The sequence below is a fragment of the Eucyclogobius newberryi genome, unplaced genomic scaffold, assembly GCF_026437365.1.
Source record: "Eucyclogobius newberryi isolate DKJ021-1_F unplaced genomic scaffold, fEucNew1.0.hap1 SCAF_1, whole genome shotgun sequence".
Lineage (NCBI taxonomy): Eukaryota > Metazoa > Chordata > Actinopteri > Gobiiformes > Gobiidae > Eucyclogobius > Eucyclogobius newberryi.
In genome coordinates, this window is record NW_027315723.1 from 52595087 (window position 1) to 52609845 (window position 14759).

Sequence of the window (14759 nt, forward strand, 5' to 3'; positions counted from 1 at the left end):
GGGGGAGGAGGAGGATGGTGGAGGAGGGGGGAGGAGGGGGGGAGGAGGATGGGGGGGAGGAAGGGGAGGAAGGGGGAGATGGGGGGTTCGTCCGTCTCCGGAGCAGCGCGTAGCGGCGTGAACGCGCAAGCAGGGAGCGCTGAGGTGGCGTGCGCGCGCGTATCGGCAGGGAAAGAGGAGGAGGAGGAGGAGGAAGAGGAGGAGGAGGAAGAGGAGGAGGAGGAGGAGGAGAGGCGCACACACACGAGCCCAAGCGCGAGCTGCTCATCAGTCCAGGCGCCAGCGGAGCCCGAGACGACGGATGCGCGGGAGCCTTGTCGCTTTTACTGCTGCGTGAAAAGCCCAGAGCCCGTTACCGTCTCCACGTGAGCCTTGTGAGCCTTCTCCGGTCATGAACGCGCTCCTCCAACTCGTCCAGCTCCTCGGAGTGCTCGTCTGCAGCGGCCAAGGTACGAGACCGGGGCGCGGGAGCGTGCCACGCAACCGCGGCTTCGGGCTGACTTTGTGGACAAGTTGTTATGGATGGTCAGTCCGTTGGTCAGTCTGTCGGTCAGTGTCAGTCTGCGGCGCTGACCACAGACAGGAGCTCAGTGTGTGCGTGTGCGCGCGCCTGTGTGCGGAGCCAGAGAGGGGCGGATTGTTTAAACTGGACCTTGTTTTGTAGTTGAGGCACGTCCTGCGGGGGGACCACGCTTTCTTCTCGTGAAAAGCGGGGGGTTATGTCCGTTTTGGCCACTCTTCCTCCTCGTTTCTTCCTTGCTCTTCAGAACTGCAGTTACTTGAAAACCTTCTCATCTTGTGTTTACGACGACACATTTCCAAACGTGCAGAGAAAAGGCTCCTGAATCCAACTCGTTTGTCTTGGTGTTGTGTGTCTGCCTCTGTCCGGCAGCAGCGGGGTCCGGGGGTCCGGGGGTCCGGGGGTCCATGGGTCCGGGGGTCCATGGGTCCGGGGGTTCGGGGGACATATTCTGCCTTTAAAGTTTGACATCTGAGCGCGTCGTGACATAGACAGCGCGCAGAGGGACACTTGGCACGGGAATGAACGCACCTGACGTGACCGCTGCGTGCCGCGGACACTGTGAGAACCGCGGGTGTGAAGAGAGAACGTGTCTGGATTCTGTTAGGGTCTGTTAGGGTCTGTTAGGGTCTGTTAGGGTCTGTTAGAGTCTGTTTGGGTCTGTTAGGGTCTGTTTGGGTCTGTTAGAGTCTGTTTGGGTCTGTTTGGGTCTGTTAGGGTCTGTTAGGGTCTGTTTGGGTCTATTAGAGTCTGTTTGGGTCTGTTTGGGTCTGTTAGGGTCTGTTAGGGTCTGTTAGAGTCTGTTTGGGTCTGTTAGAGTCTGTTTGGGTCTGTTAGAGTCTGTTAGGGTCTGTTAGGGTCTGTTTGGGTCTGTTAGAGTCTGTTAGGGTCTGTTAGGGTCTGTTTGGGTCTGTTAGGGTCTGTTTGGGTCTGTTATGGTCTGTTAGGGTCTGTGCGCTGTTCTTCAGGCGTTTAGAAGATTTGACGGAAATGCTACTGTGAAGAAACGGCGAGTCATTTTGGGCTGTGGACTTTGGAGTTTGAGACTGACCACCGGCACTTGCTGGTGCAACGGCAGGTGGGGGTAGAGCGCTGCAAAGTGGAGCCAAGTGTAAAGCCACTGCCGCGGGGATCTTGCCCGTTACACGGAGTCCCGCGCGCACGGGTCTGGGGAAGAGCAGGGTCCGAGCTGCTAAAGGAGACCGTGGCGCACGATGGCACGTCTGAACTGAACTATTCCAGGCAGCAGCCCAGTTTGGGAGAGAGACAGAGGTGTTAAAAATGTCGATGAATTTTAATAGGGAGTCTTACTGTCACCACAAATGTATAATGTATGACAGTGGCTGGTGTGAAAAGGCAAATGTGGTTTGAAGAGAGAGGGAAAGAAAGCAGCTGTCACTAGTGACTCGTGTTCTAATGTGGGTTAGTGTCAGGGAACGTGATAGAAGTAGAAACACATCATAGTTTTTAAGCAGAATTACTAATAGTTTGTAGACTATTGTATTTGATTTGTGTGACGTGTGCTGCTCTGTCTTTGGTTCACCCTCGCTGAGGAAATGTCCAGGTTAATGGGTCTTACCTGGTTAGATAAAGGGTAATGCATGCATTTATTTAGTATTTATTAGTATACACATGAGCAGGACAGGAGCATCAGAGAGCCTGAAACAAATGCACCAAACGGCCAGAAAAGCAATTTTCACTAAGGTTTGACAGGTCACAAGTGTTTACTCACACACGCCCGACTCTTCTCCTGCCGAAAACAGCAAATCTGCTATAATACGCTGCAATATCTAAAACATGGCTGCATTTAGTCCAATGTCTGTTTATTTTCCCCTCTTGAATCTCTTGTGTTCCCGTATTATATTCCCATCAAGTGACTTTCCTCCAGAAAGCCCGAATCTCCCTTTCAGCACTCGCCATTGTTTATGCTCTTTTATGCTCTGCAAATATGTCCTTAGTTGGTACTGGAAGAAGAACAATAAGCTATAGTTTAGAGAAGTTTTCATTAAGCTGTGATCCAGGAGCTGTCCGTTCTGCCCAGTGCTGAAAACATTTTTTTGAAAACAACTGTAGCGCGCACCAGTTTAATAATGCATGAAAACCCTCACTTTGCACGCAGAGTTAAGCCTAAACACGGGTACTCATTTGTTCCGTCTCTTGGTTGCGGGGCTATTACATCATGCTAAGCCATCCCCATTTCAACCATGCAAAAGCCATGTTATGATATCGTTTAATATGAAGTAACTGGTGATGGAGGGTTGTATCTTGCAACATTAAGTCCACATATTTCACCTCGCTGGCTTTTAAAGAACAACATTTGCTTTCCAACTCCCAGATCACCACATGCTGCCACGGTTTACACGCTTTGCTTTTTTCTTAGTCCAATGAATTATATGCTTGCACTGGCTCGCCCTGGACACCACGATGTCATGTTAAGTGGCGTAATTAAGATATTTCAGTGCATCTCAAGGGGGAAATGTCAACGACTTAGGTTTCAAAGATTTATGCCACTGTGCCAGAGCGTATCGCAGAGCACCCAGAGTCGAGGCAGCGGCATGTGCAGGAGCGGGCGCTAACCTCCTTCATTTAGGCTCTTAACTTTCCATAAACCAGTGTTGGCTTAATAGATGGGGGGCTGTGATTGGTTGGGGGCCTTTTTGGCGTAATATTATGCCAACCGTGGAGCAGCATTTCTCACTTTTAGTGAATAAGGCATGAACGGATAAGAAGAAATAAAAGAGTTTATGAAATTAAGATGACAGTTTGCAAATGCGAGAATTGCTAAATCTGCAGATCCTGTGGGTGCTTCTTTTTCCCGACCAAGGAAGTGGTTCTAGAAAGAAGCAAGAGAAGACAGCTGATGCTTATTGGGTGAAAGCAGGTCTGTGTGGTCCAGACCAGCTGACAAATGTCTTCTGAGTCATTTATTGGCAAGTGTAGGACTTGTTTTACACTGCAATCTGCAAAGACAGATTATGAAATTTGATTAGAGTTAATTGCTTTTACGATTGAATGGTTGAATTATATCCAACTGGTGACAGTGTTGTCCTCGTGTTTTTGGAGGCCCGGACATGAGGTTACCAGTAAATCTTCTCTTATTATTTATTTACTGTGCTAATTCATCCCAGCTGAATAAAGGTTCTCGCATCTTCCATTGTTCCTCAGGAGTACATGCATCATGTGACCTCCGGCTGATTGGAAATAACAAAGAATTCTTGTACAAATGAGTCCAAAAATTAGACCAGTCTATCATCAAATACAAGAGAGTCGTTTTACTCCCTTTACTGTGCTCTTAATCCTGTGATCACGCCATGCACCAGCGGTCACACTCCTAACGACACGGCTGTTCACACAAAGCAGTGGCCTGTGTTTCGTTCTGGTCAGGTGAAATGTATGGCGTTATTTGATTAATGGAACGGGAGGGGCTAAACTCGAGCGCAGATACAGCACCAACGTGTATATGAAAATGCAATTGCTCCCTGGAGGCTGCCGCATACGAGAAATCAATTTAAGGAACGACTAGAGTCAGCAGGCCCTCCGAATTGTACAAAGGGCAATCTCACTGTTATGGATATGCTATTTATTTGCCTGCAAGCTTTTGATTTCTCCAGCGTGCCCTTTAGCTCCCAATCTGCCAAGTTCAGACCTCAACATTGGATTTGGATAAGACAGAAATAGGTGTTGTAGTCTGGAACACCTGGAGACAACACGCAATAGCACGGTGCCACATCTGTGTTGTCATAGAATAAAATAAAGTCTAAATGAGGTTATTTCTTCTTCTATCTTCTCTCTATACCTGCAGATAAACTGGAAATGTGCAAAAGTAATGTGCATTTGAAAAGTTTCATGGTCATCTTAGGTCACTTTGAAACACCTTTCCTGAGTTGGTAAGTTGGACAGGGGACCAGAAGAAGACCAATGAGGAGGTGGAACATTGTGAAAGCAGAAGATGCAGAGGATGTGTGAAACAGCATAAGAACTATCCATATCCTTGCATAGAGATTAGCCAACTTGCAGAACTAATACTTTCACACTTCTTTGACACTGCTTTGTTTTGCTAAGACAGTTTTGGCCGTGTTTCCATCTCGTCGATCCAAAATGGAGTGTAGGCATTTGGCATGTGCAGCTTGGGCGTCAGAACGGCGGCGTCTACAATCATACCCTTTGCCAACCCTTTGACTATTTTCTCTCGGCTTATCCATTATTATCTTGGGAGTGACTAATGTTCTCTTCGGGGATTCACACGCCAAGGAAATGTAAATACCAACGTGAACTCTGAGTCCGCTCAGTCTGGGGTGCGTTCCAAATCCCAAAAAGGCTGAATTTGGATGCACATTGTCAGACATTAGACATTTAAACATGTATTTCATTGAGAGTGAAAGCGATTGCATCTAGTTAAATTGCATTGCCGAAGATTGAATCTAACTCTACCGAGTCCAAACTGTGCCAAAATTAATAAAATGTAATTGAATCCTGTGGAGGTGGAATCAGATCACAGCAGAGTGATGCGATTGGACGGGGCAGCTGATGCATGGTGAGGTTGTCTACAGTTTTAGCGCCAGGCGGTTTGGTGTTGGCCTGAAATGACACCCATATTTTTCTGGCACGCGCCCCACGCTTGTCGTGCCAGTCTAAATGCCAGACTAACTAGAGGCCTAATAGCAGAAGCCAGGGCTGCCAGTGTGACAACAGAATCACTGGACCCCCGGCAGACAGACAGATGGACCGACAAGAGCGCGCTCACTTACAGCCTGCATCCATAAGAACTGCTGTAAATCCTGTTGGGTTAATGCACACGTGTAGATGCTCACACATCCTGTTTCTCAGGTCGAGTCACCGGGTTGTGTGCCATGTGGCAGCTTATCGATGCAGACAGAACCAGGCATAGGTTCAAGTCCCCTCTTTATTCATTTTTCTCGCTCCTAAAGGAAAATGTCAATGAACCTATCCAAATCCATCAGGTCAAGAGTACCGAGCTGGACACAGGAAGAACATGTAAACTCCACATGTTCCGGTCCGGAAATCAAACCCAAGACCTTGTAGCTGTGAGACACAAAGTCGGTGGAATACAGACCATGTTTGGAAAAGTACAGAAAACTAAACTCTGTAAAGCATTGAATAGTTGGAGTTTTTTTTTTTTACAACGCATTTTCTCGTCGGTAATGAGTCAAACTTTGTGTCAAACCTCGTAGGGATTGGACATATCGTAGGGATTGGACATAAGGCTAGGATGGACAGTAAATTGCTAGTGAAATCCGTAAAAAGGCAACACAACATGCACGGTCAGAGAAATAATGAACGCTCCATATGAGTCATCATTAAAGACGGCTTCCTCTTGGTGCTGGGCCCGTGTGCTGACAGTTAAAAGTACTTTGCCGCAGGTATGTGGGTACACCAGGCAAGATGGATACCCACAGGACGACAGGAAGGGCCACGTGGCGGCGTGACAGATTAGCCGACAGCTGAATGCGCTAATGTTGACGGGCTCCTCCAACATAATGAAGTGCAGGCCATTGACGGCCAAAGAACAATATTTCGCTTCTTCGCTCTGGTTTGTGTCGACCTGGCAAGAGTTAAATCCAGCTCCGTGGCAGAAGCCCAGTGTCTCTGCGCTCCATCACCGTGATTGAGCGAGATGCTAATGCTAATTGTAGCGGTGCTGGCTCGGTAGGCAATGAGGCACGTTAATGAATGAATCGACATCACTAGAAGAACCAGAGGGATTTAATAGAAATATCACAATCTTTTCATAAATTAGGTATCAAAGTAAGTATTTATTGCAGGTCTACTTTCCCTTAAAGGTGCAGTGACGTTGACGTTTCCTCCCGTCCAAACGCTGCTGCTCAGCAAACTGAAAAAGGAAAAATGTTTTTGTAATGAATCTTCCCCCACGTTTTACCATCGAAACACTCAAACATTGTAGTGCGTTTTCATTTGACATAAGCCCTAGTCCTGATCTCTAACTATCGTCTTTTTCTGGACTATAAGTCGAAAAAAATGCATAATAGAGAAGAAAAAAGCATATATAAGTCGCACTGGAGTATAAGTATATAATTATAAATATAGTATAAGTCGCACTGGAGTATAAGTATAAGTATATACGTACGTCTCTTTACTGCGTACAGTTACATAAATACTGTTGGATCGAACAGACTTGACTTTGTCTCGGGTTCGTTCATGTGATCTTTGGTTCTGACTGTTTTTTGTTCGCAAATAGTACTTTTTGCTGTTGTGTTACAACTCTACTTCAAGCAGCAATTTAGACTTTCTCATTAGTGTGAGAAGACGGTCCAGACTGCAGTAGAAGTACTAGTGTTTTTGTTGATATTTATTTTGAAACTTCAAATTTCTAACAGGCTGAAGAGACACAACATTGTTGATTAAGATTTTTGGAGAGTTTGGACAGGACAGTTCTGTGGAAAAATCATAGTCAATTACACCAAGAGTCTGGTGGAATACACACTCCACTGTGTGGTACTGTGTGGTACTGTGTGGTACTGTGTGGTACTGTGTGGTACTGTGTGCTACAAACATGACTATGTGGTACTGTGTGGTACTGTGTGGTACTGTGTGGTACTGTGTGCTACAAACATGACTGTGTGGTACTGTGTGGTACTGTGTGGTACAAACATGACTGTGTGGTACTGTGTGGTACTGTGTGGTACAAACATGACTGTGTGGTACTGTGTGGTACTGTGTGGTACTGTGTGCTACAAACATGACTGTGTGGTACTGTGTGGTACTGTGTGGTACAAACATGACTGTGTGGTACTGTGTGGTACTGTGTGGTACAAACATGACTGTGTGGTACTGTGTGGTACTGTGTGGTACTGTGTGCTACAAACATGACTGTGTGGTACTGTGTGGTACAAACATGACTGTGTGGTACTGTGTGGTACTGTGTGGTACTGTGTGGTACTTTGTGGTACTGTGTGGTACTGTGTGGTACTGTGTGGTACTGTGTGGTACTTTGTGGTACTGTGTGGTACTGTGTGCTACAAACATGACTGTGTGGTACTGTGTGGTACAAACATGACTGTGTGGTACTGTGTGGTACTGTGTGGTACTGTGTGGTACTGTGTGGTACTGTGTGGTACTTTGTGGTACCAGGAGGACTTTAAGCTTCTGCATTGTCCTCACAATCCCCAAAGCTCCTGTAAATCTTCTTTCTGCTTCAACAAACTGTCATGAAAAATATAGAAGTAGACATTTATGTACATTTATGTACATTTATGTAGTCTAGCAGTGTGTGCAATTCTGAATTAAGTAAAATTTTTTACTACGTTTAGTACTGCGAATAGTACTGCGTATAGTACTGCGTTTAGTACTGTGTATAGTACCGCGTTTAGTACTGCGTATAGTATATAGTACTGCGTATAGTACTGCGTATAGTATATAGTACTGCGTATAGTACTACGTATAGTATATAGTACTGCGTATAGTACTGCGTATAGTATATAGTACTGCGTATAGTATATAGTACTGCATATAGTACTGCGTATAGTATATAGTACTGCGTATAGTATATAGTACTGCATATAGTACTGCGTATAGTATATAGTACTGCATATAGTACTGCGTATAGTATATAGTACTGCATATAGTACTGCGTATAGTATATAGTACTGCGTATAGTACTGAGTATAGTATATAGTACTGCATATAGTACTGCGTATAGTATATAGTACTGCGTATAGTACTGCGTATAGTATATAGTACTGCATATAGTACTGCGTATAGTATATAGTACTGCGTATAGTATATAGTACTGCATATAGTACTGCGTATAGTATATAGTACTGCGTATAATATATAGTACTGCATATAGTACTGCGTATAGTATATAGTACTGCGTATAGTATATAGTACTGCATATAGTACTGCGTATAGTATATAGTACTGCGTATAGTACTGAGTATAGTATATAGTACTGCATATAGTACTGCGTATAGTATATAGTACTGCGTATAGTACTGCGTATAGTATATAGTACTGCGTATAGTATTTAGTACTGCATATAGTACTGCGTATAGTATATAGTACTGCGTATAGTATATAGTACTGCATATAGTACTGCGTATAGTATATAGTACTGCGTATAGTATATAGTACTGCATATAGTACTGCGTATAGTATATAGTACTGCATATAGTACTGCGTATAGTATATAGTACTGCATATAGTACTGCGTATAGTATATAGTACTGCGTATAGTACTGCGTATAGTACTGCGTATAGTATATAGTACTGCGTATAGTACTGCGTATAGTATATAGTACTGCATATAGTACTGCGTATAGTATATAGTACTGCGTATAGTATATAGTACTGCATATAGTACTGCGTATAGTATATAGTACTGCGTATAGTATATAGTACTGCATATAGTACTGCGTATAGTATATAGTACTGCGTATAGTACTGAGTATAGTATATAGTACTGCATATAGTACTGCGTATAGTATATAGTACTGCGTATAGTACTGCGTATAGTATATAGTACTGCGTATAGTATATAGTACTGCATATAGTACTGCGTATAGTATATAGTACTGCGTATAGTATATAGTACTGCATATAGTACTGCGTATAGTATATAGTACTGCGTATAGTATATAGTACTGCATATAGTACTGCGTATAGTATATAGTACTGCGTATAGTATATAGTACTGCATATAGTACTGCGTATAGTATATAGTACTGCATATAGTACTGCGTATAGTATATAGTACTGCATATAGTACTGCGTATAGTATATAGTACTGCGTATAGTACTGCGTATAGTACTGCGTATAGTATATAGTACTGCGTATAGTACTGCGTATAGTATATAGTACTGCATATAGTACTGCGTATAGTATATAGTACTGCGTATAGTATATAGTACTGCATATAGTACTGCATATAGTATATAGTACTGCGTATAGTATATAGTACTGCATATAGTACTGCGTATAGTATATAGTACTGTATATAGTACTGCGTATAGTATATAGTACTGCGTATAGTACTGCGTATAGTATATAGTACTGCGTATAGTATATAGTACTGCATATAGTACTGCGTATAGTATATAGTACTGCGTATAGTACTGCATATAGTATATAGTACTGCATATAGAACTGCGTATAGTATATAGTACTGCGTATAGTACTGCGTATAGTATATAGTACTGCGTATAGTATATAGTACTGCAAATAGTACTGCGTATAGTATATAGTACTGCATATAGTACTGCGTATAGTATATAGTACTGCGTATAGTACTGCGTATAGTATATAGTACTGCGTATAGTATATAGTACTGCAAATAGTACTGCGTATAGTATATAGTACTGCATATAGTACTGCGTATAGTATATAGTACTGCGTATAGTACTGCGTATAGTATATAGTACTGCGTATAGTATATAGTACTGCATATAGTACTGCGTATAGTATATAGTACTGCATATAGTACTGTGTATAGTATATAGTACTGCATATAGTACTGCGTATAGTATATAGTACTGCGTATAGTACTGCGTATAGTATATAGTACTGCGTATAGTACTGCATATAGTATATAGTACTGCATATAGTACTGCGTATAGTATATAGTACTGCGTATAGTACTGCGTATAGTATATAGTACTGCGTATAGTATATAGTACTGCATATAGTACTGCGTATAGTATATAGTACTGCGTATAGTACTGCGTATAGTATATAGTACTGCGTATAGTACTGCGTATAGTATATAGTACTGCGTATAGTATATAGTACTGCATATAGTACTGCGTATAGTATATAGTACTGCATATAGTACTGCGTATAGTATATAGTACTGCGTATAGTACTGCGTATAGTATATAGTACTGCGTATAGTATATAGTACTGCATATAGTACTGCATATAGTATATAGTACTGCATATAGTACTGCGTATAGTATATAGTACTGCATATAGTACTGCGTATAGTATATAGTACTGCGTATAGTACTGCGTATAGTATATAGTACTGCGTATAGTACTGCGTATAGTATATAGTACTGCATATAGTACTGCGTATAGTATATAGTACTGCGTATAGTATATAGTACTGCATATAGTACTGCGTATAGTATATAGTACTGCATATAGTACTGCGTATAGTATATAGTACTGCGTATAGTATATAGTACTGCATATAGTACTGCGTATAGTACTGCGTATAGCATATAGTACTGCATATAGTACTGCGTATAGTATATAGTACTGCGTATAGCATATAGTACTGCATATAGTACTGCGTATAGTATATAGTACTGCGTATAGCATATAGTACTGCGTATAGTACTGCGTATAGTACTGCGTATAGTATATAGTACTGCGTATAGTATATAGTACTGCATATAGTACTGCGTATAGTATATAGTACTGCGTATAGCATATAGTACTGCATATAGTACTGCGTATAGTATATAGTACTGCGTATAGCATATAGTACTGCGTATAGCATATAGTACTGCGTATAGCATATAGTACTGCGTATAGTACTGCGTATAGTACTGCGTATAGTACTGCGTATAGTATATAGTACTGCGTATTGTATATAGTACTGCATATAGTACTGCGTATAGTATATAGTACTGCGTATAGTATATAGTACTGCGTATAGTATATAGTACTGCGTATAGTATATAGTACTGCGTATAGTATATAGTAGTGCGTATAGTATATAGTACTGCGTATAGTATATAGTACTGCGTATAGTATATAGTAGTGCGTATAGTATATAGTACTGCGTATAGTACTGCTGTCACATGTAACACCTCACGTGCCACTTTAAGGGTCTAGTAATAATAGAATGGTTTTAAATCACTATCAGGCAGTTGCACCTAAATAAAATACCACCATTTCCTAGTAAAAATATTTGTGTTTAAGTAAATGTCACAGCAGTGATGATGTCATCAGTGATGATGTCACAGCAGTGATGATGTCACAGCAGTGATGATGTCGCAGCAGTGATGATGTCACAGCAGTGATGATGTCACAGCAGTGATGATGTCGCAGCAGTGATGATGTCACAGCAGTGATGATGTCACAGCAGTGATGATGTCACAGCAGTGATGATGTCACAGCAGTGATGATGTCGCAGCAGTGATGATGTCGCAGCAGTGATGATGTCACAGCAGTGATGATGTCACAGCAGTGATGATGTCACAGCAGTGATGATGTCACAGCAGTAACTGGCTGTGTATTCAGAGCCTCCATCTGTGTTTTTCTTCTGCCAGAAACAAGGAAATGAAATGTGTTTCATCTTGTGTGTGACCCCCAAACTCACACAAGGACACACACGGCAAGGTGCTCCCCCCAATGAAGGTGCTCCCCCCAATGAAGGTGCTCCCCCCAATGAAGGTGCTCCCCCCAATGAAGCTGCTCCCCCCAATGAAGGTGCTCCCCCCAATGAAGGTGCTCCCCCCAATGAAGGTGCTCCCCCCAATGAAGGTGCTCCCCCCAATGAAGCTGCTCCCCCCAATGAAGCTGCTCCCCCCAATGAAGGTGCTCCCCCCAATGAAGCTGCTCCCCCCAATGAAGGTGCTCCCCCCAATGAAGGTGCTCCCCCCAATGAAGGTGCTCCCCCCAATGAAGCTGCTCCCCCCAATGAAGGTGCTCGCTCCCCCCAATGAAGGTGCTCCCCCCAATGAAGGTGCTCCCCCCAATGAAGGTGCTCCCCCCAATGAAGGTGCTCGCTCCCCCCAATGAAGGTGCTCCTCCCAATGAAGGTGCTCCCCCCAATGAAGGTGCTCCCAATGATATCCCACGTCCTCCACTAAAACCTCTTCACGTTTGACACTAAAATAAAAAGACATTTTCAGCATATTGTTGTGTAGATGCACAGGTTTGTAACATGTACATTTAAATATACATTTGTAAGACGTCATAAGGCGCTGGTACAGCTGGCAGCCCGGTGTAAACGCTCTCTCTTCTTTCTCACACTTATTGTGCTTTATCTCCTATATTTTGTAAATATAGTTAGTATATTTTTTCTATTTTACTGTACGATAGGGACACGCGCTGGAATAGTTTTTTAATTCAACTGTTTTTGACTTTTTTCGGCTGGATTTGAGCGTTTTTCGTTGCGTTCGTTGTGTTGTTGTGACGTGAGCTAGCTCCGAGCGAGCCCACCAGCATTTGGTATTTATTTATTTATTTATTTGTCTATGGCAGTTTTTATTTATTTATAGGAGATCTTCTACTGAAAGTGTTTTTCAGACTTCCTATAAGTGATCTGTTCTTCTGGATCTACCTGCGTTGCACCAATGAAATTTCCCCATGTGGGACAATAAAGGAATATCTTATCTTATCTTATCTTAAAACTCGTTTGTGATTTGTGAACCAAATTGCTACCGAGAGATAAATACTAAAACCACTTTTACACAATTGCAATTTCTTGTAGTTAATTGGATTCTACTTCCACAGGCGACACAACGCCTCACATTTGAGTTAAGTATGATATTTTTTATATAAAACTCGCTAAGTAAAACCAATATTCTTATTCAGTTTCATAATCAAGTCCTTATTTTGATCGTTGGCTTAAAGAACAGTAAATTGCAACGCATCAATTTTCTGGGCCCGTTCTGAAGACACAATAGCGTTCTGATTATCTCCAGACTATTATCATCTGATTTCTTGATAAAAATATTGACTGCCTCAGACAGCTGCGGCCCTGTCAAATTATGAAGAGAAATTAAGAAGTGAAGTGGTTTGCAAGCTAAGCACTGCGTACGGCTGGCTGCCATCCACTGCCACACTCCAGATGAAGTGGTCTGAAAGTGAAAACTCCAGTGTTCCGCAGCCGTTCATGCGCGCGTCCTATCAGACTGTGGCCCGTCGCCGCGTCATGTCTCTCGCATAATTAAGTCAAATGGTGATGGATGGAGTCGTCAGTGGGGTGACGCTGTCCCGCCTTCCGAGTCTGCCACTCACACCTCTCCAATCAGTCACTGTCCCGTAAACAGACTGGAGGTTTCAGCTATCGTCCCGGCTTAACTCACACTGAAGGAAACACAGGAAAGTTTCTCAAATCTGCAAAGAATTGACAATATGTGCCACGATCCATGGCACAGCTGTCACTCACAGGCAAGGTTTTGGAAGTGGCTGATGCAACGCTGGATTTAGTCCATTTTCATCTGTTTCTTTTGTTTTAAACCACATCCAGGGGCTTAACAGAAGATAACAGTATATTTCCTGGTTTCTTAACTCCTTTGTGTCGGAAATCGATGTGAGCGACTTCCAAATCACTGCTTTTATGGGCTGTTCCGTGTCGTATGCAGCGAACAGTGGCCCGTCCGTCCTTTGAACATATCCCTACTTAACCCGAGCCTTCAGAGCCAGTCCCAGCTCTGACGGTGCTGCTTTGGGATGACTCCAGGCCGTCCCGGTGTCCTCGTGGGATTGGCTTGTTCGAGGAAGTGTCTTGAAAAAGGGATCATCAGACCTCTCGGATTTCTGGCCCGCTGGCCAGTATCCCCGTTTCTTGATGACAGATAGATGAGAGACTCCGGCGTTAGATGAGAGAGACGGATGATGACGGGGGAGACGGGGGAGGGGACACTCGAGATGTGGCCCGAGCTCGATAACCACCGCTGAGACCAGACACTTTGTGCACTTTTGAATGCCTCTCCTTTTCCACACAATCTTCAAACGGCATTTCCTAACAACCTATTTTTGTTTCAGTCCAATTCCTCTTTTCATGCGCTCGCTCGGCCCTCCCGCTCGTGCCGCATCTGACTCTGGAATGTTAAGATATCCGCTCGCTCCCTTGGATCCTTTAAGTACCACCCATACTTAATGCCGTTTGCTAAAGAAGCTAATCTCGTTTGTTTTGCATTTCAACGTCGTTATTAGCGGTTACATTTATCAGGCATGACATTATTTCAAGTGAATAACAGATATGTCTTAATTATGCTGCTAATTAATGACAGTGGCACTTTTGATGGTCAAATGAGGTAAAGTGGTGGTAAACATTTGCAGTCTGTGGGTGTTTTAAAAGACTTGTTGGCTCTGTCAGAAAAAGGGCATTCGAAAAGTTACGTTTTAATTACTTTGCACGATCTCGTTTTGGAGTCATCGATCCCTGTGAAACGCTTTGTAAATGTTCTAGTACGAACATTGACCGTAAAGTCAACCATAATAATACAGATTATGCCCTTTTCTCATGGAAGTTTACGCTGCAAGTTTCTAAATATTTCTTTTGACAATCGACAAGTCTCT

The 14759-nt window shown here is 43.0% G+C and overlaps 1 protein-coding gene across 3 annotated transcripts in view; it reads left to right on the forward strand.

Annotated features, from left to right (window-relative positions):
• The first annotated feature begins 239 nt into the window (after window positions 1–239).
• Window positions 240–14759, forward strand: part of LOC140362610 (neural cell adhesion molecule 2-like) — a 535654-nt gene continuing 521134 nt past the window's right edge. For all 3 annotated transcript variants that reach the window (XM_072448723.1, XM_072448705.1, XM_072448713.1), the window contains exon 1: window positions 240–449. In XM_072448723.1, the coding sequence (XP_072304824.1) occupies window positions 392–449 (58 nt within the window). In that variant the 5' untranslated portion in view covers window positions 240–391. The remainder of the gene's footprint in view (window positions 450–14759) is intronic.